Source organism: Carcharhinus amblyrhynchos, chromosome 18, assembly GCF_965287045.1.
Source record: "Carcharhinus amblyrhynchos chromosome 18, sCarAmb.v2.hapA, whole genome shotgun sequence".
Classification (NCBI taxonomy): domain Eukaryota; kingdom Metazoa; phylum Chordata; class Chondrichthyes; order Carcharhiniformes; family Carcharhinidae; genus Carcharhinus; species Carcharhinus amblyrhynchos.
In genome coordinates, this window is record NC_137341.1 from 8,524,565 (window position 1) to 8,550,732 (window position 26,168).

Consider the following 26,168-nt stretch of genomic DNA (forward strand, 5'->3'; position numbering starts at 1 on the left):
TAATCGCGTTGTTCCAAAAGGATTTATTAGCCAATTTTACAGTCAGTCTGAAGGCCAATCAATAATTAGATCCGAATTGCCCGGTCAAGAATGCACTGCTTTAGTGAGGTTTTACTGTTCAATTGTTGGAACAACTGTTCAACTGACATCCCTAATATTTGTCACTGCACAGCAGCAGTTTCCTACTGTCAGTGTTACAAATGCAGCATCTTAGGATCTTCTGCTAGCTCTGTTGATACTGATGGGTTCCATAAATGAACGTGTCCAAGGTTCTGTGCAACACAAAAAAAAAATTGCGCGTGATGTGGTACAACAGATTTGTAGAATGCAAAACTACTGTCGACAGTCACAGGTCCTGCTCCAGCGGTCTTGTCATACCACCATACTAAACCGGAGATGGTGCTGAAAATGCATGAAAATTAACAATGTATTCAACCCGTTTCCTTTGGATTAATGAAGTATTTAAAACAATAATCAATACACAGGCACAACATCAATTTACTAAGCTTTATTTTATCCCATCAGAAGTCAAATATAACCTGAATGGAGGAGGATACAGTCCACTGTAGTGCTGTAATTGCACACTAAAGTATGTATTAACCCTTATTGTGTTCTCAGTATTCCTCCATACAAAATGCTGTGTTAATTTACCATGGATGTAAAAATAGCCCATGGCTACAAGAAACTCTGAGTGCCTCATAATAATATACTTACACAACCACAGACAGCATCCACAGTGATTAGTGACAATAGCACAAAGTAATCTGCAGAGCTGCTGCTAATCAGTGAAACGTATTCACAATTTTTAAAAGTGAAGGCAGTGTCTTTATCACCACTGCAGAACTCATATAGTAAAAGGCACTGCGATGATTTTTGTAAGAGTGGAGCGCATTCAACTTCCAAAATGTAGAGATTCAAGTTCCAGGTGACGAAAGAGAAATCAGCTTCAACTGAAGATATATGGTGGCACTGGGGAAACGAATAGAACAAATGTTTACATATGCGTACAAAAAGTCCAATTCCATGAATCCATCTACTTGCTAATCTCAGTAATTTGCTCATCTATTCCAAATATGAATATTTAACTTCAAATCCAGAGTTAAGGGTTAACACTCGTAGCCAACTCTACAGAACAGTATGTAGGTAAGAGCGGCTGTAGGTCAATATTTCCTGCTTCCTACCACAGTCCAATTTCCTTTGTCCGGTACCAAAACTGGGGTGAGGGAAATTAAGTTTGATAATCATTCAAGTTACAATATTACAACACGTCAAAAATGACAGTGAGAAAGGGAGAACGATATCATTGTTAAATTCACCAGTAGAGATCGTAGAATATTAACACAGAACAGCTTAAATATGTAGTTTCTACAACAGAACTTTGTCAAACTGAGCTGCTTTAGCTCAAAAACGTGACCTGTAAACCATATATAGACCCGCTTTTAGTCTTCTCAAAGTAGCAGGATATAGGTTTTATCCTAAATTCATAAGAACATAAGAACTAGGAGCAGGAGTAGGCCATTTGGCCTCTCCAGTCATCTCCACCATGGCTGATCTTTTCGTGGACTCAGCTCGTTACCTGCCCGCTCACCATAACTCTTAATTCCTTTACCATTCAAAACTTTATCTATCTTTGCCTTTAAAAAAATTCAATGAGGTAGCTTCAACTGCTTCACTGGACAATGAATTCCACAGATTCACAATCCTTTGGGTGAAGAAGTTTCTTCTCAACTCAGTCCTAAATCTGCTCCCCCTTATTTTGAGGCCATGCGCCTCCCCGCCCCCAGTTTTAGTTTCACCTGCCAGTGGAAACAATGTCCCTGCTTCTATCTTATCTATTCCCTTCATAATCTTATATGTTTCTATAAGATCTCCTTTCTTCTGAATTCCAAAGAGTATAGCCCCAGTCTACTCAGTTTCTCCTCATAAGCCAACCCTCTCAACTCCCTCCCAACCCTCAATTCCACCAACAATAAATTGCCATCCTTGAATGAGCCATTGAATAGTGGTAGCAGTCTTGCCCGATAAGAGACTTCAGAACTAATTCCAGGCTGACACTCCACTGCAGCACTGACGGAGTGCTGCACTGGTAGAGGTGCCGCCTTTCAGATAAAAACGTTGAGAAGGTCCCATTTGCCCTCAGGTGGGCATAAAGATCCATAGCACTATTTTGAAGAACAAGGGAAGTCTCTCTCTGTTTCCCTGGACAATAATTATCCTTAAACAAAAAAATGACTTGGCTATTTTCATAACAGTTTCTGGGATATTTCAAACCAGTTGCTGTGTGTCCTACATTACAACAGTGACTTCAGTTGGAAGAGTACTTCCTTGATAGTAAAATAGTTTTCAACATAAGTTGTGTATGACACTATATAAATCCAATACTTGATAAAAATTCACCATTCACATTAAAATAACTTTTAATTGTAATTTATGTCAAAAATATGTTCGGAAATACAATTATTTTCAATACATTATTGGAATACAGAGGATTAAATTGTGCAATTATTAAACTTCATTTGAATAATAGTACACAAGTGTTCAAAGACATTACTCAGCTTTGAAGTGCGCTTTTTCCCTAGACAAAATAAATTATGCTTCAAATTCCATGCTCAATTAAGTCTAATTGGTAATGGCACTTTTTTTCGCAGGTAATGTTTGTGCTCTGATAGCCTTACCTGTATGTTATGAGACTACTCCTGATCTCCAACAGGGATAATTTCTTCTGTGACGAAAAATTCAACAGTCTCTTCCTCCCAATCGTCAACATTACTGTCCAGCTCATCTGTGTCCACACCTGTGAAGAGGTGAGCAGGAAATTTCAATGGCAAGGATGTTCACTTTCTCAAAAGGAATGTGCAAACACAAATTTACAGGATCCACAGATTCACTACAGTACAGAACGAGGCCCTTTGGCCCATCAGTTCTGCACTGACTCTCCAAAGAGCACCAGAAGTTTTTTTTTAAACTAAAAGTGTAATCAGTGTACACAGCAGCAAAGAGAATATAGTTAGTTTGACCTTGGGGTGCCAAATATTTCAAGATGCCTGTGAAAATACTATAATTCATGGATGATAAGTTGAGTTGGTGTCTGAGGCAGCCCTATTTTTTTCAGCACCAAAATGCAGGTTTAGGTCTATACTTGGCATACAAGTCAATACCACCGCCACTCCTCTTTTCAGCTGATATATACATTTATAGGACTTCATTCACATTCGAATTTGGCCTCAATTTTTTATCTGTAGGAATTGTCTAGGATTATACGCGCCTTACAAGTCAGTGGTGCATGGGATCAAGAAGGCAACACTGGCTGTGTTGGCCAGAATGGGTGCATCTGTTTGGGTCATGCCCTCACAAAGCAGTCTGTGCACGACATCGAACGAGCAGAAATGGGCCCTCCGGCACCAACGCTGGCAATTCACATTTTATACTCAGCATACAAGTCAACTCGTATTTCTGGAAGGATCTGCCAAGCTTCAATGGTCGACTTGCATGCTGGGATCCATGTTTGTTCTTATTCCTGCGTAGTTAAACTGTTAACGATTAAAATTAAACACTCATTTATCACCTCCTCTGAGTTCCAGACGTTGGGGTTTCTGCTCTGCATATATCTGAATGGCCTTCTCACGATATTTATGGAATTCTTCCATCATCTTGCGTCGCTTATCTACCAGTTCCTTGGAAGATTAATGAAGACTATTACACATTTTTAAAAATTACACAAACGGACATAGAAGAATTAGGAGCAGGAGTAGGCAATTTGGTCCCTTGAGCCTGTTCTGCCATTTGGTAAGATCATGGTGTCCCAACTGTGGTCTCAACTCCACTATCCAGTCTATACCCCCATCTCCCCATAACCCTGGACTTATCTGTCGAACAACAGTTTAACTTAACCTTGAATATCTATTCACTTACCCAGCACCACTGCTGTCTGGGAAGAGAATTCCACAAACTCAAAAAACACACCTCAGTCTTAAATGGGAGACCAACAAGTTGCAAAAGGTGTCCCCTAGTTCTACGTGCCCAAACAAGAGAGAAAGCCACCCTCTCAGTATTCGCCCCATCGAGGTGAATTAGCCACACTAAATTGACCTTTAGTGTCAGGGAGATTAGTGGGCTAAATATGTGGAATTACGGGGATAGGGCCTGGGTGGGATTGTTGTTGGTGCAGGCTCGATGAACTGAATGGCCTTCTTCTGCACTGTAGAGATCCTATGATTCTAAGTCCCCTCATGCTCATACGTATTTCAATAAGATTACACCTCATTCTTCTAATCTCAATTTGGTATTGACCCAACATGCTCAACCTTTTTTTCATAACCTTTTCTCCAGGAACCTGTCGAGTGAATCTTCTCTGAACTGCTGCTAATGTAATTATATTCTTAAACTGGTAAAATAAAATAAATGTCACCATAGTACAAGATGAACATAAGATGCTCTCCTCTTTTGGAACGGAGTGGGAAGAGAACTGACTGGTGGTGATTTAACCTGAGGATCACATGTCAGATGAAGGGCAAAGTCGAGAATGTATGAATAATCTCAGCCAATCCGGGAACTGAACTGAACCCACGTTCTTGGCATTGTTCTGCATCACGAACCAGCTGTTCAACTAACTGAGCTAAACCAACTACACTTTCTTCAATATTGAGACCAAATCTGTGCGCAGTATCACTATAAAACAAAACTTTCCCTACTTTATACTCAATTCCCCTTGCAATGATGCGTACATTCCATTTGCCCTCTTAGTAACTTAGTATGCATATCAACCTTGTGATTCATGTACCACGACACTCAGATCCCTCTGTACCTGAAGAAGTCTGCAATCTCTCTCCATTTAAATACGTTGCCTTTCTCTTCGTCCTATCAAAGCAGAAAATGTTCACATTTTCCCCACACTGTACTCCATCTGCCAAATTTTTGCTCAATAATTTAACCAATCTAAGTCCCTTTGTAGACTCTTCATATGCCCTTGACAACTTCCTTTACTATGTGTCATCAACAAATTTAGCAACCATATATTCTATCCCATCATCCAATTATAGATTGTATAAATGGCTGAGGGCCCTGCACGTATCCCTGTGACACTCCACTTGTTACAGCTTGCCAACCTGAAACAGATCCAATTATCCCTACTCTCTGCTTCTTATTAGGTAACGAATCCTTCGAACCATGTTTATATATTGCCTTCCACACAATGAACTCTTAGTGTGTAGCACATTATCAAATGTCTTTTGAAAATCCAAGTACACCACATTTAAAGGTTCCCCTCTGTTTGCCTTGCTTGCTACTTCTTCAAAGAATTCTAATAAAGGCTTCAAACATGACTCTGTTTTCACAAAACCACGTTGACTGCCTGACTGCAATGATTTCCTAATGTCCTGCTATTACCTCCTAAGAGGTGAATGAAAAGAGGCATTTATCAAATGACAAAACAAATGGGGATGAATAAAATTCCACGTTTTCAGTTACTACTTTTCAGTCAAGACGCTGAGGAATTTGCGCTTGAACAAAATACCCAGAGGTAATTGAGTGATAGGAGCAGAAAGTGTGATAATAATTCAGGTGCTCGTTACACATCTTCAAGTGGAAATTGGGAGGTTTCACACACTCACCCAAAATCAATATGACCCATCATTGACCATTCTGATGCTTTACTCATCCCTACACAGAAAACTGGTTCTTACAAATTCACGCACAGAGAATCATAGGATGCAAAAGGAAGCCGTTTGGGCCACACCTGCCCCCAATTTTAGAGGCATTTTAGCATGTCCACTCCACCCAACTCTCTCATCTTTGGACTGTGGGAAGAAACCAGAGCACCTGAAAGAAACCCACACAGACACGGGCAGAACATGCAAACTCCACACAGAATCAACCAAGGCTGTAATCAAGCCTGGGTCCCTGGTGCTGTGAGGCAGCAACGCTAATCACTGTGCCACCGAACCATCTAAGAAGTTAATCAACTAAATGATTCTTAACCAAAATAATTTAATTCCCTTTTGTGTAGAAACTTGTTGAAAACAGCCAATAACAATTCTGATAGTTAAGCGTTCCATTCCACCAGCAAACAACATTATAAACAGTGTGCTGACACACTGTAGCTCCAGTCACACAAGGTTTGCACAGAATCTTGGATGGGGTTAAATAATTATTAGGACACAGGTTCCTTTCAAATTAACTTATATTCTTAGAAATTGTCTCTCCTGCCAGTACCCTACCACATTTTTAAATTGAATTTGTGTTTAGTTTTAATAAAAACCATTAACTACTTACTTTGGAGGCCTTGGACTGACTCAAGCGATCTTTCTGTTCAAAGATTTTAGAGTATTTCTTATAATCTTTTTTGATTTGCTGGAAAGAAAAATGCATATAAGTAAGGGAGAAGAACATCATGCTACGGTAAATTTTAATTTGGTGAGTTCGCCAAAATTTTCACTGGCACGGAAACATTACCTGTACACTGAAAATGATGCTGCAGGGATAATAAAACACTAGGAATTCTTAATTACAAATATATTTGTTACAGTTGGCAGAGGTGAGCTATTGAACAGCCACATTAACATGGGTACAAACTCAATTCCTAGCCTAAGGTAAGTTAATTAGCTCACAATCAGGCTGTCTCAAATGTTATGGGATAAAGCTCCTACAGCCAATCGCTAAGCTGAGACAATGTAACAGATATCACTTATGGACATCAATGGGGCAGGAGCAAGCTCAGTCATGATGTCTTATTTAACCTGCCAGCATCGACCAGGCGTGTGGATGAAAAATGAACCCTTAGTCGCAATTCCAGAGGGTGGCCAATGGGAGGTCGAATCCCATCTTGATAAGAATGGGTCCCTTTGGAAAAGGCTTGGGAGAGCAAACTGGCAAAATAATTACACTAAAAAATGACTCGAAACAGCAAATTAAATGGCACAAAAAGAGTGACTATCTGGTTTTAATTAAAATCTGCAGGCACATAAAATATAGCCTAACATCATTCAAATTGTGTGTCACAGTACACAATTATATCAACCCCGACATAAGGCAACTTGCATGCACGGTATTTGTATTTTCACAGACGTTAACATTCAGAAAAAATATTGAGTTTCAAAATATTATTCTGGGGCCTTCAATAAATAAAATTTTCAAGCTAGCTGTTTAAATTTACAATACTGTAACCTACGGGCTACATTTGAAGAGAGATAATCTATGGATGAATCATTGCTCTGACTTTTAAGTTTGTTCTCTTCCTCTGGTCTATCAATGTTCACTCTCTATAGTTATTTTATCACTTGTTTTGCCATATTCTTGTAACAAAGGACAACCCTGGTGATGGCTAGAGTGTGGAAAAGACTTTGAAAACGTTGCTGGGATACTATTAGAGCAAGAAATACATGTATGTTGCAAATTTAGTTCAATTAACTGTTACGGTATAATTACATTTAAATACTCACTCATGTCAAAAGAGACTCAATGAACTGGAAGGCATCTGAAGTGATCGTTATAGCCTGATTTTACTGCAGCATGCTGGTTTCTGAACCTGACCAGTACAATTCCACTAAGTTTTAAGTTCATTTATTTGTATCACTTGTAGGCTTACATTAACACTGCGCTGAAGTTGCTGTGGAAATCCCCTAGTAGCTACACTCTGGTGCCTGTTCGGGTACACCGAGGAAGAATTTAGCACGACCAATGCACCTAAACAGACTGTGGGAGGAAACCGGAGCACTGGGAGGAAACCCAGGCAGAGATGGGGAAAACGTGCAGACTCAGCACAGTCAATGATCCAAGCTGGGAATCGAACCCAGTTCCCTGGCGCTGTGAGGCAGCAAAGGCTAATTTTCTGAGCTGCTAAGATTTCTCCAAATTAACTTTTCATGACTCTTCCCCTCTCCAAACTCCTGACACTACTGAATCAGGAACTACTTCAAAAAGCACTTAGCTTGCTAAATCGGAAATGTGTCAGCTATAGTCAGATTCTGTACAAATGAGCACTGGTTACACACCTTGAGCTGATCCTGTGAGAGCAGGGTTGCAGGTCTGGGTCTCCATAGCAGCTGACAGAAACGATCCTTGGTGTTCTTCTGTAAGAGACGTCCTTGAAACGTCCACATCCAGTATGCATTATCCACCTAACATACATATTCAAAACATTACAAAAGTATACAGAAGCACGCTTGCTTCAGGTGCTGCAGAATATAGATTCCAGATACCAACTATGTCAGCTACATTTTCACTGGTTTTCCTGTGATGACAAGTGGGCCAACTGCTCTCTGCCCTTCACTGATCTAACTTTCAAGCTGTACACCAAGTGAACAAATAGTCAAGGGACATCTGCTTCCTGCCCCCACCTCACAGGAAAGCATTTGTACTTCCTCACTGCAGCGCTCTTGGGGTCACAATCCCCATTATTTTATGGGGTGAATACGGCGAGATTCTACCGCCAGTTTGAATACAAGTTTTTGCATGTCTCCCAGAAGACAGGGTGCATCGTAGAAAAACGATCAAGGTATCTTGATATTTACGAGACATTACCTTGTGACTCCACCATGATACTGATGTTACGACATAACGTCCTGTTGGGTCCCATTCAACATCAGAAGCCATATAATGTTCAGCGACATTCATCAGTGTGCAATCCGACGTGTCGTAAAATGCCAAAGCACCATTCATGCTACAAATTCAGAATATTTTACATTAGAATAAAATACTTACTTCCAATTAGTAGTACTGAAGTTGCGAGTGCTGCTTTTCTTGCTCACACAATGTAAACTATGGATCTAGTGCACCCTACATTACAAGTGACCACACTTCTAAGTATTCCATTGATTGTAAAGCACTTTGTGATGGCCCAAAGTCCTGAAAGGTGTCATATATAATTGCAAATTATTTTCTTGAGAAAAGAACACATCAGTTTGGACTGATCAATACCCATCAACACGAGCTTTTTAAAATTTATCAACGCGAACCTCATCAATCTTTCTAAGTGAACAGTACAAAACAGCATGCTGCCAGAATACACTAGTGAAATCATCGTGGGGGTAGCAAAACAAAATTAGAACTTCTTCAAACAGTTTTCTTCACTGACCGTGTCAGTGGATAACTATCACGCAAACCGCCAAAATCAGTCACCAGATACTGAATCACAGAATCCCTACAGTGCAGAAGGAGACTATTCAGCCCATCGAGTCTGCACCGACCACAATCCCACCCAGCCCCTATCCCCACGTATTTACGCTGCTGGTCCCCCTGATTCTATGGGGTGATTTAACATGGCCGATCAACCTGACCCACACATCTTTGGACTGTGGGAGGAAACCCACGCAGACACAGCTAGAAAGTGCAAACTCCACACAGTGAGCCAAATCGGGAATCAAAGCCGGGTCCTGGCACTATGAGGCAGCAGCGCTAACCACGGTGTCACCCTTTTCTTGGTGACAAAAAATTGGCAAGAGCCTTTTGGCAATAAACCATTCCAAATTACTGTAATCTGAATTTTTTAATTCCATACTGTCTGATCAACCTCATTAAACCAGTATTTTTACCCTCATGGGTGATTCAAGTAAAGTCTGTTTGCATCACATCTGACAAAATTACAGCTCAAAATGTTTATCATTCACTTTGGTCATCTCCTCACATTACCCCTTCTCTACCCCGGAGATGTCTCATTCTTATGACAAAATCCAGCAGAAACAGCATATCTGACTGAGCAGAACGTCTCACATTAATCACTCACCTCCTTAGACCAGCCAATGCTACAAACTGTCCTTGTGGACTCCAAAAGATACTATTAGCTTGCTGCTTATCGAACATCTCTGCAAAAAGGAGAAATGAGACAAGTTAATTTTGGCCACCACACACTCAAGTAACTGCCAGTTTACTATCTGGACAAGTCTTTAGTCCATTCTTCCACAACAAACACCTGCAGCAATGATTAAGATACCTACCTGCAAGCAGTTATAACCCATAACTGGTAGCAGTGTGCAGAGCAAATACCAACTATTGCACTACCAAGACAGAACTTGTATTCTCAGCAATTGAAACAGCGAGACATCATATATAGCTTGTGTATGTTGATGTACAGCAAACATACATGTCTGTATACAGTTAAACAACTACTTCATTTTTTATGAAAAAGTGATCTTCTTTGCGAAAAAGCGACATTTGTATAAACACAAAAGAAAAATGGTTCCGGTCAAATTTCAATTTTTGGCAATATTTCCTAGTGATGACTGAATCTTTTGGCAAATTAACTGAACACTGAATAACGGGTGAAGAAAACAGTTAATGATTTCTGTTTCTTACAGCACCTTTCATGACCACTGCTCATCTCAAAGCACTTTACAACCAAGTTTTTTCAAGTGCAGTCACTGTTGTAATGTAGGCAACGTGGCAGACAATTTGCACACAGCAAGTTCCCACAAACCATATTGTGACAATGACTAGGTAAATGTTTCTGTGATGCTGACTGAGGGATCAATATTGACAAATACATGGAGGAAATTTCAGCTCTTCCCTGAAATAGTGTCATAAGATCCTCAAGTCCAACTGAGGGGACAGATGGACATCACAGTTCATTGGCCCATCATAAAAACGCAACTCCTGGCAGAGCAGCACTTCAGTGTCGGCCTTAACTTGGATTGGGACTTGAACACAGAACATTCTGACTCTGTCATGATTAGTTACACAAAGAGAAAACATGAACAAATTCCACTCAATAGAACTTAAGATTACATATTGTTTAACATTCAATGTTAAGTTCTTATGACACTGAATAAGTAGGTATAAAGACAATCTGATCTGAGTAACACTGCAACGCAATTGCACAGCACCACCACCCTCATATCATCAATAAGCAGGCATGGGTGAGCAGAGTACATCTGGTTGAAAAAACTTGTACTGTAGAAGATCAAATCATATCTCAAATAGTTCATAATGAACCATGTGCATTTCTGAAGGGATTGATTCAAAAAGCAGAGAAGTCATGTTAATCATGTATAGAATCTTGGTTAGGCTGCATTTGTCTACAATTACAGTTCCCATGTTACATAAAAGAATCTGGAGGCACTGGAGAAACCACAAAAAAAAAGATTCACAAGGGTAGTATCAGAACTGAAAGGGTAGATGGATCAGGAAAAGCTGAACAGGCATGTTGTGCGTAACAGAAATGTAGTTAATTAGCATGGAATGTTCAACATTCGTAGCAACTCAAGTCATTATAAATATGCTAAGAGGATTTACACAGAAAGCAAGTGGATAACGCTGAGTGGGTTTGAGTTGCTCTGTTTCAGGAGACAGATGAGGCTGTGCTTGAGGAACTTTCATGGGAGATTAGTTTAAAGCCTTTGTGGATTGCAGATGATTCTGAGTCATGATTTTGCCATTGTCCACTAATAATCATTAGTGACACTACATAATGCAATTCACATTCAGGTTTTACAGCTGTGTGACGCAGAGAAGCCAATGACAGAGCTTTATTTCCACTCGGAGAAGTCGGAGGACTGACCTGCTAGAGATCTTTAAATTATGAAAGAGCTTGATGGGATAGATGCAGGGATGTTTCTTGTTGAAGAGACTAAAACAAGGTGCCGCAAATACAAGATAATCACCAATAAATCCAATGGGGAATTACTTACTGATGAGTTCAATCTTGCCGTTATTCTTCACATGGTAGAAGGATACTGATATTCTGGGTGTCTCTCCATGTAGCACGGCAAATTTACTTCCGTTTGGCTCCCAAGCAAAAGCAATAATACCCTCTAATACAAATACAGAAGAAAAGGAAGCACTTGGTGAAAAGGTATTATTTAAAATCTACTGATTGCTTAATTCTTCATAACATAACTGGGACTGTAATTTTTTATCCACTTCTGACAATTAAGCTATAATCCCCACCTTATTCAAAGAATTCCGTATAGATTTTGACAAGCGTTTGTGTACAGCCTATTCCTGTTATTTCATAAGCATCGCTGCCTGCCCCTCTTGCCCAAATTCAACTTATCCAATAGCTTGAAATAAGCCATTTGAATGAAACAGCACAGGACATCTTTGCACAACTGCAATTTGAAACAACAGATTTAATTCGGCAACTTTATCAGAGGATTGGAGTGTGGCACACATGGCATTCTTATTTAAGAACAGGTGCAAGGACAGTCCAGGGAATTACAAGCCAGTTTAACTGGCTTGTACAATACTGGGTAAGGTTTTGAAAACAAACAGGAGAGAAAATAAATAGGGGGGGGTTTTAATCCAGTATGGAACTGTAAAAGGCAGGTAATGCTTGGTTCACCAAACTGAATTTTTTTAATGAAGTAACAAAGAGGTTTGACGAAGAAAATGCAATGGATTCCATGCATATGAATTCTGACAAAGTGCCACCTGAGAGGGTGATTGAGATTCTTGGAGTGCGAGGGTCACTGTCAGCTTGGATTAAAAAAAAAGGCTTAGACAGAAAACAGCAAGTCATGGTAAATGGTTGTTCCCAAAGGGGTCGCTGCTAGAACTACTGCTCAAAATCTGCCTCTCCCCTATGACACTAAGCTTCAGAGATGAAACTGACAGTGAGGATATTGCAGCACACACAGACTCACAGAATGGGCAAACAATCTGCAAATGGAATTAAATACAAAAAAGTCTGAGGTAACGGATTCTTGAAAAATAGGACAGGGAGAAGCAATATAGATTGAAGGGACCCGGGGTAGGGGGATGGGTGGTGTGGTGGTGTTCCCTGTGCATCAATCTTTGAGAGTAGTTAGCAATGCATACAGGAACCTAGGCTTCATAAATAGAGGTCTCAAGTACAAGAGCAGGGAAGAAATGCTGAGTCTGTATGAAGCTCTGATTAGGCTACAAATAAAGAGTTGTGGCCTGCTCCAGTCTCAAGGCCCTTTGAGAAAAGCAGATTTTCCAGAAGGATTCCAGGAATGAGGGATTTTAGATATAATGTTGGATTGGAAAAGTTGGGGGTTTTCTCCTTGGAGCACGAAAGATTGAGGGGAGATTTGATAGAACAGGTAGTAGAGCTGCGATGGCCAAGTGGTTCAGACATTGGACTTGAAATCTAATAGGGTTTCCCTTTGCGGGTTCGAATCCTGCTTGCAGCAAATGTTATTCAAGCTGTTTTCTCAGTAACTAGCAATACCTATTGTGTTTGATTTAATGGTTTTGCAAAAAGTTGGCAGACTGGAACAAGTAAAACAAATCCTGCTCTTTGGGCAGCACAGTGATTAGATCTGCTCTTTCACAGCAGTAGGTACCTAGGATCAATTCAGCTTTGGGTGACTAAATGCCTCATGGAGAATACAACCAGTTATGCCCAATGAAGTACTAACATTAGTGGGAAGGCAGGCAGTGAAGAGGAGACAAAGACTTTATAGACAGGAAGATAGGTTTAGGAGAATGGGCCAAAATTTGATAGATAGAGTTTAATGTGGATAAGTGTGAGATATTCCAAAAACAGAAAATGTTGGAAACTCTCAGCAGGTCTGACAGTATCTGTGGGGAGAGAATAAGGCCAATGATTCGAGTCGAGATGACCCTTTGTCAGAGCTGCTTTAATATTAAGGAATATTATCCATTTTGGCCAAAAAAAAAAGCAAATTATCTCAATAGAAAGCAGATTGGAAAATGCACCTGGACAAAGGAATCTGAGCGTCTTTGGTCATGAATCACAAAAGTTGGTATGCAGGTCCAGCATGTAATTAAAAAAAGGCAAATGGGATGTTGGCATTTATTGAAAAAAGACTGAAGTATAAAAGTAGAGAAGTGTTGTTGCAACTGTAAAGGGTGTTAGTGAGACCACATTTGGAGTATTGTGGCCATTTTGGTCTCTTTATGAGAAAGGATGGGGTGGCATTGGAGGCAGTTCAGAGGTGGTTTTAGCCCTGAAATCAATCTAGTAAAAGGGTTGATGCATGAGGAGAGATTAATCAGTTTGGGCTTAGAGGCGCTGTAATTTAGAAGGATGAGACGGGGTCTGAGGGAGGTATATAAGATACTAAAAAGGGATTGATAAAGTAAATGTAGACCTAATGTTTTCCCTTGTGGGGCAATGTGGAACATTAGGTCACAAGCATTTGTTGAGAGATAGAAGATTTAAAACTGAGATGAGGAGGAACTACTTCTCGCAGAAGGTAGTGAATTTGTAGAACTCGCTGCCCCACAGCACAGTGGAGTCTGATTCATTGAATGGTCTCAAGGAGGAGATAAGATATAGTCCTGATGAAAAAAAAAGTTAAAGGGATATGGGCAGCAGATGAGGAGATGGATTTGAGGCCCAGGAGAGATCAGCCATGATCTGATTGAATGGCAGAGCAGACTCAAAAGGCTGAATTGTTTATTTCTGCTCCTAACTCCCATGTTCTAAGTATAGGTGTAGTTGCATGCAAATGTAGAAATCCTCAACAATGCCATTTCAAGATACAGCTCATCTATATTAAAGTACACCCAACATACTAAAGTGGCAGAGAGACTTACAACTAACTTTGTTACACTGGAACTGAGATTCAAAAAAGTAAACAGCACAATATTTTTATCGACTGCTTCTTGCAAATCGCTGGTTAATTCAAGGATAGCAGGAGAATTTTACAATATTTGCGACTTCATAAGCATTCTGAAAACTACTGTACTCAGTTAAGTTTACTATTTAAAAAGGGTAGGGATAAATCTGGCACTTACAAGCACACACACTGGTGTTGGGGAAACTTTGAGACAATAATCTAGGAAAATTGAATTGGCATGTGGACAAGTGTGTGTTGACAAACGAAAGCCAGCAGAGATTTATTGAAAGTAAATCCTATGTTACAAACTTGTCGGAGTTCTTTGATGAAGAAACAGGGGTCAGTGAGGGTTGTTTTGTTGAAATGTATTATGAGCTTTCAAAAGGCATTTTATATAGTACCACATATTAAACTAATTTACAGAAGAATCAAAGTGAACGAGTTGAGTTGGCTAAAGAAAACAAAAGAAAAACAGGCACAATGAGCAGTTTTTCCAGACTGGAGATAAACATGAGGCTTTAGCACTGAGACTATTGCGTTTTTGATAAATTTACTTAGTGATTAAACTTGGGTATTCATGGCAATAACTTCAACATTTGCAGATGACATGAAACTCGAGAGGAAAAAGAGAAAGATTGTAACAACCTCGAGGAGGACATAAACTGGACAGACACAGTTAAAATTTAACAAGAGGGCTACGTGAAGCGATGCATTTTAATAAAATTTGAGAGAGTGTACAGGAACAGAATGATCTGGGAGTGTATTATGTATGTACAGATGTCTTTGTAGATGGCAAAGCAAGTTGAGAAGGCTATTAAAAAGGCATCAGGCTTTGCAAATAGAAGCAGGGAATAGGAAAGTAAGAAAGTTATATTAAACCTCCATAAAACATTAATTAGAGCTCAATTGGAGTACTGTTACAAAGACTGGACACCATATTTTAACAAGGATATTATGGCCTTAGTGAAGGCGCAGCGAACATTAACTAGAATGAAAGGCTTTTGTTTGTCTGCAAGATGAGAGAAACGTGGGCTGTTTCCACAGAACGAGATTTGAGATCAAGTCCCTCCTTAATTATTGATTGCAGTTGCAGATTAATTAAACTAACTGGCGAAAGAGATAAAGACAACACCAGAACACTTTCTTTCATGCGGCAAATTGGACAAATACCTGGAAGAATGAAAATGTGTAGGGTTATGGAGAAAGAGCAGGGCAATGTGGTGAATTAGATTGCTTCATTAAATAACATAGGCATGATAAGCCAACTCCTGGGCTGTATCATTTAATGAACTAATTTTCAAATAATGAACTATCGCAACACAAAAATCTCAAATTTCCCTGGAAACTATGTAAACAAATTATAAGCTCTATGTATGAAATTCTACAAAACGTCTTAACTGGGACTTTTGCTCCACAGGTGAGAGCATAAGTAAGGCCAATAAGTCAATTTGAGGCAACCCACCTTTCATTTCCACAACATCCACAGGAACCTGCTTTTCCCTCATTCTGAAGATTTCAAAGTTAGTCACAAGACCCTGTAGAGGGAGAGCTTACTCAACATTAAATAAGCAATTAACTTCAGATTAGCAATTACTGATAATCTCTGGGGTAGAAGGATTGAAATCATAAATCTCAATGGTGCAAAACATTTATGGTAAAAGAATCTGGTTTTCACGATGGTGAGTTCTATATTTAAAATGTATACATTGAAAGAGGTGCCAGATATGAAACGGTGGCCTACATAATTTAATTTCCTGTTTGTTGCTCTTCGAATAGGACACTAATGCAATTGTGTGAAAATTAGGCTGAAATAGTTTCAAAATGAAGCATTTTTGAACTAGATAAGCTAATTTTTTTTAAAATTAGGACATTTTGATACCATAAACTAACAACAAAATCAGTGCAAGTTGCTGCATAGTGATCAGGTACAAATGTACCATCAAAATCAGAAAATCTGGAAAATCTCAACAAGTCTGGCAACATCTGTGGATAGAATAGAGCTAACGTTTTGAGTCAGGATGATCCTTCATTACGTTTAAAAGGTCATCCAGACTCGAAACATTGGCTCCATTCTCTCTCCACAGATCCTGCTGAGATTTTCCAGCATTTTGTGTTTTTGTTTCAGATTTCAGTATCCGCAGCATTGTGCCTTCATCACAAATGTACCATTGACTGGAAGCATCTACTACATGGCAAAATTAGATCAACTTATTTTCAACTGTACAATACAGAACTGACTTCACCAGCCAGCAATCTCACAACACCCAGTTAAAGTCCAACCAGATTATTTGATAGTGAACCCACAAGCTTTCGGGGTTTTGCTTTCGGGCAAACCCTGATAGCTTGTGGATTTACTATGAAATAAACTGGTTGGACTTTAACCTGGTGTTGAGAGACTTGTACTTACTGTGTTTAGCCCAGTCTCATGCCAGCATTTCCACATCACGTTTACCAGCAAGGACAGTCACAAATGCTCTGCACGTATACTGTGTTATATTTTCCCACCGTGACCACAATGTTTAAAGCACATGAGGCCATGATTGATTCTTTGAAAGATGCAACACTGATTTTATTGTCCGACTCTCCCTACACATTTCCTGGACAAATCTTTTGAACCAATTTTCCTTTAAGTGTTTTCTCTGCCAATCTCCATGACATGCCATTCCAAGCTCCATTATGGAAATACAGTTCCCCTAACCTCACTCTTAATGACAATAGTTATCCATTGGTCACCAATTCTCAAGGAAACGGCCCTTCCTAAATTAATCAAAATGTTTCTAAATTTAAAATTCTTACCCTAGATGTTTTAACAAAGAGGAAAAACTGATACTGTACAAGACAAGTCATATGACATGCAGTTCCTTTCCTGGGCTTTGTTCTGTCAGCTGTTATTCACTGTTCAAATACATACCTGTATACCTTTCAGCGTTCTATCAACTTTCACACACAGGTAATCTCCATTTTTCTGCCAGTGTAATTTACAGTCCACCACGTTAAATAGATTGCGCACTCTTATTTCTTGCCGTGTTGGAAACTGCATTAGAGTGACTCTAGCTGGAATATCTTTGTCCTCTGGCACCCAGAATGCAATAACATTATCACCGGGAGACCAAGAAAAATCCCTAGTGAAAAAAACAGATTTTCAAATTAAATACAGCACACTTATCCTTTTGCAAACTTGAAAATTTTGGTATACAGAAGAATTGACTGAAAGGAGACTTGCACAGAGAGAGTGAGATGTTGAATTCCAAAGGGAGGAGCCAGGCAGCCAGAGGAACACGCCAGGATGGGGATACAGGGGCAGCAAGGAGCATGTGTGGGTGGGGTGCAGGATGTGGGCAGCAGACTAAGAGAGAGAGAGAGAGAGAGAGAAAAAGGGAGAGAAAGGAAGGGAGACATACAGTCCGTGTTCTTACTTTATTCCACTAATCTTCAAACTCTTCTTATCCAACAGTCCCATTGACTGAAAATAAAAAAATAGTTTTAGCTCCATTATATAAGAAGACTGAAGTCTAAAAGAAACACACCTCTCAAACTTCAAATCAAAGTCCACTATTATTTTCCAAAGATTTTAAGCACAACCCCATTCACAGTCATGGTTATTTCATTTTCTTCATTCCACCCTATCCCCACTCCAATTTTCTCCCCACGTGCTCGAACCAGAGTTCTGTGGATTCCAGGCAACCTGCAGTTCTTCATCCCAGAAATCAACCTTCAATAATTCAGACAGTGAATCCTGGCAGTTTTGAGGATGACCAACAATCAGATCAGAATTGATCACATTATTCAAGGTGAGCTCGCTGAATAGGACTGTGGGTTTATTTGGTAAAGCTACCACTGCCACTTTTACCTCAAATCATAAATGAAATATTATACACTAATCTGCAAGCCCACCCATCTTTATTTAACTAAATAGTTAACCAAAATTTTCCATCAGATATAACAGCCAACAATATTACAGTTGGTTCTCAGCTATGACTCCAACCACAAGCGAATGAAAACTTTGTTTAAAAAAAAAGTCAATACACTTGCTAATGTCCAGTGATTTTGGGGAAATTTACATTTGTTCTCCTATCGCTTTGTCCCTCTCTAGCACCACCCAAAACAAGTTTTCACATTTCATTGCTGACTGTATGCTGAGTTTTTCCATTTTTCTGCTGCATTTCCAGTTGTGGTCCCTTTTTTCTGATTCCTCTGATTTTCACAACTAACTTCTTGACCCCCCCCCCCTCCCAGTCACCAACCTCTACCCGATGTCTCCATTGTTGCTTATATTGAAATCCCACATTCTGTAGCCGAGAAATTTTTCAGACTGTTAGAACAATCTGTTCATTTTATGTTGAATCATTTTGCTCAGCTGACGGAGTTACTTCCTTGAAAACATCTTGAAGACTGTAGCAGTTAACAGAAATACTCACGGGTGTTTCATAAATACTAAGTGTGTCTTGCGTCATTCGTGCAAAAAACTTCCCATCGTGGCTCCATCTATTGAAAAAGAACCATTTAAAATGACATTCACATTCTTTTTATGGTTCAAGTTTCCACAAACCAGTCGTCAATATTAAACAAACCAGTAGGGTTGAGCAACATTCCAAAACTCAGCATGGCTTTGGGAACAGTGTATTACGGGCAGTTGTCACAGCGAGGCAAGATGCAAGCAGCAATGCTGAGCAGTAATGGAGTGAAAGAAAAGAGAGGGTATGGTGCAGGATACCAATATTAAAAAGATGGTGCTTGATGGATGGGAGCATTGGAAAGTCACTGTCAGGTTTGGTAACATGGAAGTGGAAGAGTTGTTGGATGTGTTTGCAGGGCTGAGAGCTGCGACTGAGAAAATAACACGATTAAAAAGGTGTTGACTCTGAGGGCAGCTCAGTAGTGGAGAACAGTGGACGGGAAGGCAGCAGAAAACACACACAGGGAAGTTGGAAAGAAGGCAGTTAGGGAGAAATTTTGACAAATGTTTAACAAAAGAATCGAAGTGGTTTCTTCAGCAGTGAATTAGAAAAGCTTAATGATTGAAATGTGAACTGATAGGATAGCAGGGATGTAACTGGATATCAATTGTGTTTTAATGCAGATATAGGGCATTAACTGGGGTTTCATTTGTGCCTAGAAGAGCTACTTACTGAAACTTGTGATGTGGTTGAGTTAAGATATGTTTGTAATGTTTCATTTTATAAGTCAAAGATTGGTTTTCCAGATTCACACGGGAGGGACCAAATTAGCTAGCTAGGAATGCTCAACTCCACATGAAGCAGCGGCATAGCAGCTAAGAGTGTCTAGAAACAAATACTGATAGGTATTGGTTAAAAAAAATGGCAGCGTAGTGCGACAGGAAGTGGCAATATTAGGGTGAGGAAACAGGAATTATGCACACAGACCTTTAATATTTAAGAACATAAGAACATAAGAAATAGGAGCAGGAGTAGGCCATCTGGCCCTTCGAGCCTGCCCCGCCATTCAATAAGATCATGGCTGATCTGTCGTGGCTCAGTTCCACTTTCCCGCCCTCTCCCCATAACCCTTAATCCCCTCTCTTATCAAAAACCCATCAACCCGCTTCTTCAAAATATTTAGCGAGGCAGCCTCCACCACTTCAACGGGCAGAGAATTCCAGAGATTCACCACCCTTTGAGTGAAGAAGTTCCTCCTCAACTCCGTTCTAAACCGCCCCCCCTTTATCTTGAGGCTGTGCCCCCTAGTCCTACTGTCTTTTTTGAGCGGGAAGAGTCTCTCCACCTCTATCCTATCCATCCCATTCATCATCTTATACAGCAACAACTGTTACACAAGTATGCTTTTGTCAATAATCAATGAAACGCCTTTTGGTACAATAATGCAAACATAAATGCTTGAACTCTCCAGATCACACTCACTTGAATATAGGCCAATGAGCTGAGCTCTCACAATGAAATCCTCGTTTCTTCTGGCCTGTTAATACATCCCAGATGATGATGGCCTGAGGATCATCTTTTGTGTCCATTAAAGGGCTAAATGACACCATATATCTGTGAAATAAAATACAAATTGCTTAGGTTCACACACATTTTTCTTCCCTCACATTTCAGAATTGTTTTCACGACATATGAAGTCGCTGGTGTTACTGCAGCGACTAAGCATAACTCAGTAAGTTTCAAATACAGTGCAATTAAAGATTTAACAAAGAAGAAAAAATGGATGGGAGAAAGTGCGGAGGATAATTATTTAAACTTGCATCATCGGAACGAGGGTTTGAAACCCTGCTCAGAAATGTAGGATCAGTGGAGAGAAGAAACAGATATTAGTTTTCAGAAAGTGAATCACATATAGCAGGTTACGCAGCAATACTACATGATTAGCTGCTGGCTTAAAAATTTCACTATTCAATTCCAATACTTCTCCCAATTCTCATGTTGCACATTGTTAATGAAAATTAAACAATTACAAAAAAATGCAGAAGCAAAACTCTACAGAAGCTGGAAATTTAAATCAGACAGAATATGCTCAAAATACTCTGGTGTCATCTTTGGCAAAACAGACTGTTCCCACAAAAGGACGTCAACTCAAAGCATTAAATCTGTTTCAACATATTGTGTGCAGATTAAGAGAAGATTTTTAGCCGAAGACAACATTTTGCTCAGGGAACAGTCTGTGAAATCTAATGCAAACTGCTTCGTTATACTACTAAATTTATTAGTCACAAATAGGCTTACATTGACACTACAATGAAGTTACCGTGAAAATCCCCGAGCTGCCACAGGGAGGGAGAATTTAGCATGGCCAATCCAACCAGTCTATGGGAGGAAACCAGAGCACCTTCGGAAAACCCACGCAGACACAGGGAGAACATGCAGACTCCATACAGACAGTGACCCAAGCTGGGAATCAAACTTGGGTCCTTGGTGCTGTGAAGCAGCAATGCTCACTATTGTGCCATCCACTTACAACATTTTCAGAACACATTAAAAACAAAGTACTTCTATTTGATGGCAAATGCAATACCACTGTTGAGGAAAATGTATTGTGGAGACTTTCAGCCCAGTACCTAATTGAAGTAGATACCTTTCACATGGAGAGAAATCAATTAGCTGGACACCTTGATGGCTAAAACGCTGGATCTGCTTGAACTTCTCCCCACCCCAAAGAGCAATACCACGCTGATGGAACGTTGCTAAGTATGTGCCTTTGGGGGACCAACGAACATACGTCTCTGTCCAACGCTGTCAACAAAAAGAACAGAATACGTTAACAGTCCGAGTGTGAGCTTTGTTGAAGCTAACTCAGCAAACAGTCAACGAAGGAACTCCACTAAATACACTCATTTTCCTCAGCTGAGAAACAAGGAGAGTAAACTTAGTTGAACTACCTTCACAAACAGCAACCATAATGGAGATAATGTAACAGCACCCCAAGACCCAGTGCTTCCTGTGTGTGGTCCAAAAATAGTGGTTAATGGACAATGGTCTGTCAACACTGCTTTCTTCTGTACAGGAGTTGGTGGAATCTCTTCACTCCATAGATAATCCTAAGGCTTCCCCTTCAATTTCTGCGTAGTTACTTTTAGCTTTGCTCAATGTTTGAAATGCAAAGACAATGGGTGCTCCTTCACCTGATGACTTGACGTGGGGTATCACTGCTCTAATACCACAAGATGCATCACGTGTCAAGTGTAGGGATATGGTAGAATCGAAAAACGCAATGACTTCAGGTTTGAGCAATGCTTCTTTGACATTATCGCATTCATCCAACCACTTCCGCTTTTAACAGGTTATATAATGGCTCTAAAATGGTTCCCAAATTGGAAGAAATCTTCTACACTAGTTCAACAATCCTAGGAAGGATCACAATTGGTGCAGGTGTCTCTGTGATAGCCTTGACCTTTGAAGGAGATTTGTGAAAACCGGTGGCATCTATCACATGTCCCAAATACTCAACAGAAGACTGGAAGAACTTGCACTTGTCCTTGCAGAATCTTAGTCCAGTTTTCCAACCTTTGAAGAGTGGCGTCCAATTTTTTTTTAGTGTCACAAGTAGGCTTACATTGACAGTGCAGTGAACTTACTGTAAAAATCCACTGGTCGCCACACACTGGTGCCTCAAGATACTCCTCTTTGCCTTTTGCAGTGATTAGAATATCATCTAGATAGCACCAAGCTCCACTTAGTACACTCAGGATCTGATCTATTGCTCTGAACAATGCTGCAGCTGATGTGATACAAATTGGTAATTTCCAGTATTAAAACAAACATTGGTGGGTCGCAATCGTCAGGAGTTCCTGTGACTTCTGGTCTACATTCATTTGAAGGTATGCCTGGCTCAGTTCGATTTTGCTAAAATGTTGGCCTCCTGCCAATCCTGCCAACAGATCACTGACATGGCAGAGAAGGTATTGCTCCGTACGCAACACTGGATAAGGGTGACTTTGAAGTCTCTGCAGATTTGCATGAATCCATCCTTTATAACGACTGGTACAATTGGTATAGCTCATTCACTGTGCCAGGTTCAAAGACTCCCGCCTTCACCGGTTTTCCAAGTCAACCTCCATTTTTGGCCTGATGGCAAGGTCAGTACCCTATGCTTTCGGGCATTTTGTTTGGCTCCCTGCTTTAATTTTAACTGTGATTTTTTTCATACTCCTCAATTCTTCATCAAACACAAGTGTGCTTCTTTAGAATTTTTCTAAGGACTGATTCTTCAACAGTCAGCAGGTTGACTTCAGCCCAGTTCAGTCAAATCTTTTCTCGCCGTGTTTTACGCATCAGTGCTGGATAATTGCCCTTTACTGTGTGTAAAGGCAAATCTGCTGTTTGCTCATTATGTGGCACAGCCATGTCAATGCAGCCCTTCAGTGGAACCACTTCACCAGTGTATGTCTTGAGCATTATTCTTAAAGGTTCCAAGGAATGTGTCTCCTCATAGAGTCTCTGGCATCAGCGACACTGCTACCCCAGAGTTGACTTTCATTCTTGCTGGTTGTCCACCCACCAGTGGAGTGACCCAGTATTTGTTCGTAGCACCAGCAGTGAAAATTTGTCTTCAGACTGCAAGTCGCCTCGTTCCTCTCGACTCATTTGCACAGCATGAAACACTTGTTTGTTTACATGCTGTTTTGGTTTGCTCTTGTTTCTGGTTATTTTTGTTCCTAGTTTGCTTTCTCTTCCAGCAGGCGCACTGCATATGACACCCCCCCCCTCCCACCCCCTTCACACCACCACCACTTCTGCTTCAGCATTTTCTATCCTTGCAATAGCATTCACAGCTGAATGCCCTGGCTTCACACATGAGTAACATGAAGAGTTTCAAACTCTGAAGTGTCAATTCAGAGTTTGAAATTCAGCATTTTGTGTATCGAATTTTCAAACTTGTTTACTGAACTTCTTTTGTAGCCAGCTCCATCAAAACATCAATTTCTCTGACCTTTTTCAGAGTCCGGTTACTCTCGGTCAGCAACTGTTTCTGTAATACCTTGCTTTGCAGACCAATCTGCCCCGAATTGTATCATTCAACATATCACCAAATTCACAGAACAAAGTCTCCTTAAATACAGCCATGAATTGCACAATTGGTTTCCCCCTTGTTAATTAATTTTGAGGACTTTGAAATGAAATACAGTCACTGAAGGCTTCGGCAAGTAGCATGCTTGCAGATTCTCTACGATGTTGGCTTCTCCAGTTGCACTAATCTTGGGAGGACATTGAACGTATTCTTCCCCATCACGCTCAGTAATGTGGGAACCATAGTATCTTCTGCTATTTTGTTTGCTTGCATAAAATAATCAAAACACTCAGTATAGGAGCCCCACCGCTCCAGAGTTTCATCAAAGGTTCCACGGCACTGAAAACTCCTATCATTTTCTTCCTGATGGAGGTTTCCCATATGCACGCTTTGCAAAGTGTTTTCAGCAGCTTCCTTGCTTTTTCTGTTTGAACAAGGCAACAAACCAGAACTTCAGCCTGTTTTTTTTTCAAATTACATCTAGTTCTATAATTTCTCTGCAGAGGATTGTTACTCACGCCGACCTATGTCCAGAGCATTCACGACAGCTTCTTTTCCAAGTCTTTTTGTTAATTTTTTTTCCTCCCAGGTGGACAGCAAGCACCATTTCAAGTCCTTGTCGCCTTTTTTTTGTGTTGTGTATTGTGCAATTGATGTTGGGAAGCACGGAGGATTAAAAACTAACGGAATTTAGTTACAAGACAATTTCCTGAGCTAGTGATGCCACTTCTCGTGGCAACATACATATATTAAAATAGTGCTTACTGCAGCTACTAAGACTTAATATCAAATACATAATAGTTTATGCCTCCCAAGACTTTTCTCAGGCAGCAATACAAGCCCAGGAAGGTGTTAAATTTAGTTAATACTTACTGCACGTTCTTCAATGACAACAGGTTCCTTTATGTCATTCCACAAAATAGCCGTTCTATCTCCAGACTCGTAGATGATACTGCACTGATCTCGACAGTCTGGATCCTCTAACCAGTATCGCAGATTCCCCTATATCACCAACAAAACTGTTATGAACGTGGTGTTAACTTTTATCAGAGATAAATAAACTCGTCAATTTTGAAAAGGGAACATTTCCTCTCTGCAGTTTACGGCAGGCGTCATTGTAATTTGTCCACCACGTGCAGTGGTTGGTATAAGCAAAAAACTTTTAAATAGCAGAGAGAATCATCCAATTCCATCCCCTGTGCTGAGTAAATGGTCCCATAATGATCCATGCAAGATGGACAACAGTTTCACTCTGGCCACCCATTGGCACTTTAAGTGGTACAAGCAGCCTGAAATATTTTGCATGTGGTTGAAGTATTTTCATAACTGACAAGTATAATAGTAAAGAGTCAGCATCATTTTGTCCAATATAGGAGACCACCCAGATAAACGTTGTATATCTGCTATTACATAAAAGCAATTAAGCAACAGGGAAGGCAATGGCGTAGTGGTATCGTCACTGGACTAGTCATCCAGAGTTCCGGGTCCGGGGAGCTGGATTTGAATGCCACTACGGCAGATGGCGTAATCTGAACTCAATACAAATCTGATATTAAGTCTAATGATGACAACAAACCCACTGTTGTCAACATTAGACCCATAAAAACCCATCTGGTTCACCAAGGTCTTTTAGGGAAGGAAATCTGCCGTCCTCACCTGGTCTGGCCTAATGTGATTCCAGATCCACACCCTCAGGAATGGGCAATAAATGCTGGCTCAGCCAACGATGACCACATCCCACGACAAATATTTTAAAATATTTCAACACGGACCTGCTTGATTTGATTTGGATTTAGAAATCAAGTCACTATTGTCTCAAAGGGCCAACAAATTAAATGTCGGGATACAGAAACTGAACTTTAGACAAAAATATTGTTCAACTGAATGTTAAAATAAAGTAGCTAAAAGGAAATCAGTGTCCATATAAGGTTTATATTTTACCGTGACTTACAAAATCTTTGAACGGCTGTTTTGGTGGAATTTCCCAATCATCGCTAATGGTCATGTATCTGGCAAGAAAGTACAAAGTCAACGAAATCATGTTGGAAAGAAATTGTACAATATTAAATGCTGCTAAGCAATGTTTCAGCAACTAGCAGGATAAATCTGTTTATAAAAACCAACTATGTGATATAGGAAAATTTACTTCATGGTGCATTTATCATTTGCCCCTTCACCCAACCACCGCTTCAATTTTTTACATGGGAATGG

At 40.1% G+C, this 26,168-nt stretch overlaps 1 protein-coding gene and 1 non-coding gene across 2 annotated transcripts in view; one reads left to right on the forward strand and one right to left on the reverse strand.

Annotated features, from left to right (window-relative positions):
• Nucleotides 1-493: 493 nt before the first annotated feature.
• Nucleotides 494-26,168, reverse strand: part of eif3ba (eukaryotic translation initiation factor 3, subunit Ba) — a 36,807-nt gene continuing 11,132 nt past the window's right edge. The window contains exons 4-19 of the mRNA XM_080206314.1: nucleotides 25,909-25,966; nucleotides 24,831-24,959; nucleotides 21,525-21,682; nucleotides 20,360-20,491; nucleotides 18,899-18,965; nucleotides 17,897-17,943; nucleotides 17,392-17,602; nucleotides 15,943-16,015; nucleotides 11,619-11,741; nucleotides 9,719-9,797; nucleotides 8,518-8,656; nucleotides 7,989-8,114; nucleotides 6,271-6,348; nucleotides 3,566-3,674; nucleotides 2,676-2,794; nucleotides 494-969 (exon numbers count right to left, since the gene is read on the reverse strand). Coding sequence (XP_080062440.1) covers nucleotides 2,691-2,794; nucleotides 3,566-3,674; nucleotides 6,271-6,348; nucleotides 7,989-8,114; nucleotides 8,518-8,656; nucleotides 9,719-9,797; nucleotides 11,619-11,741; nucleotides 15,943-16,015; nucleotides 17,392-17,602; nucleotides 17,897-17,943; nucleotides 18,899-18,965; nucleotides 20,360-20,491; nucleotides 21,525-21,682; nucleotides 24,831-24,959; nucleotides 25,909-25,966 — 1,633 coding nt within the window. The 3' untranslated portion in view covers nucleotides 494-969; nucleotides 2,676-2,690. The remainder of the gene's footprint in view (nucleotides 970-2,675; nucleotides 2,795-3,565; nucleotides 3,675-6,270; nucleotides 6,349-7,988; nucleotides 8,115-8,517; nucleotides 8,657-9,718; nucleotides 9,798-11,618; nucleotides 11,742-15,942; nucleotides 16,016-17,391; nucleotides 17,603-17,896; nucleotides 17,944-18,898; nucleotides 18,966-20,359; nucleotides 20,492-21,524; nucleotides 21,683-24,830; nucleotides 24,960-25,908; nucleotides 25,967-26,168) is intronic.
• Nucleotides 13,004-13,085, forward strand: trnas-uga (transfer RNA serine (anticodon UGA)). The gene has a single exon. It is a non-coding gene; the product is annotated as a tRNA-Ser (tRNA).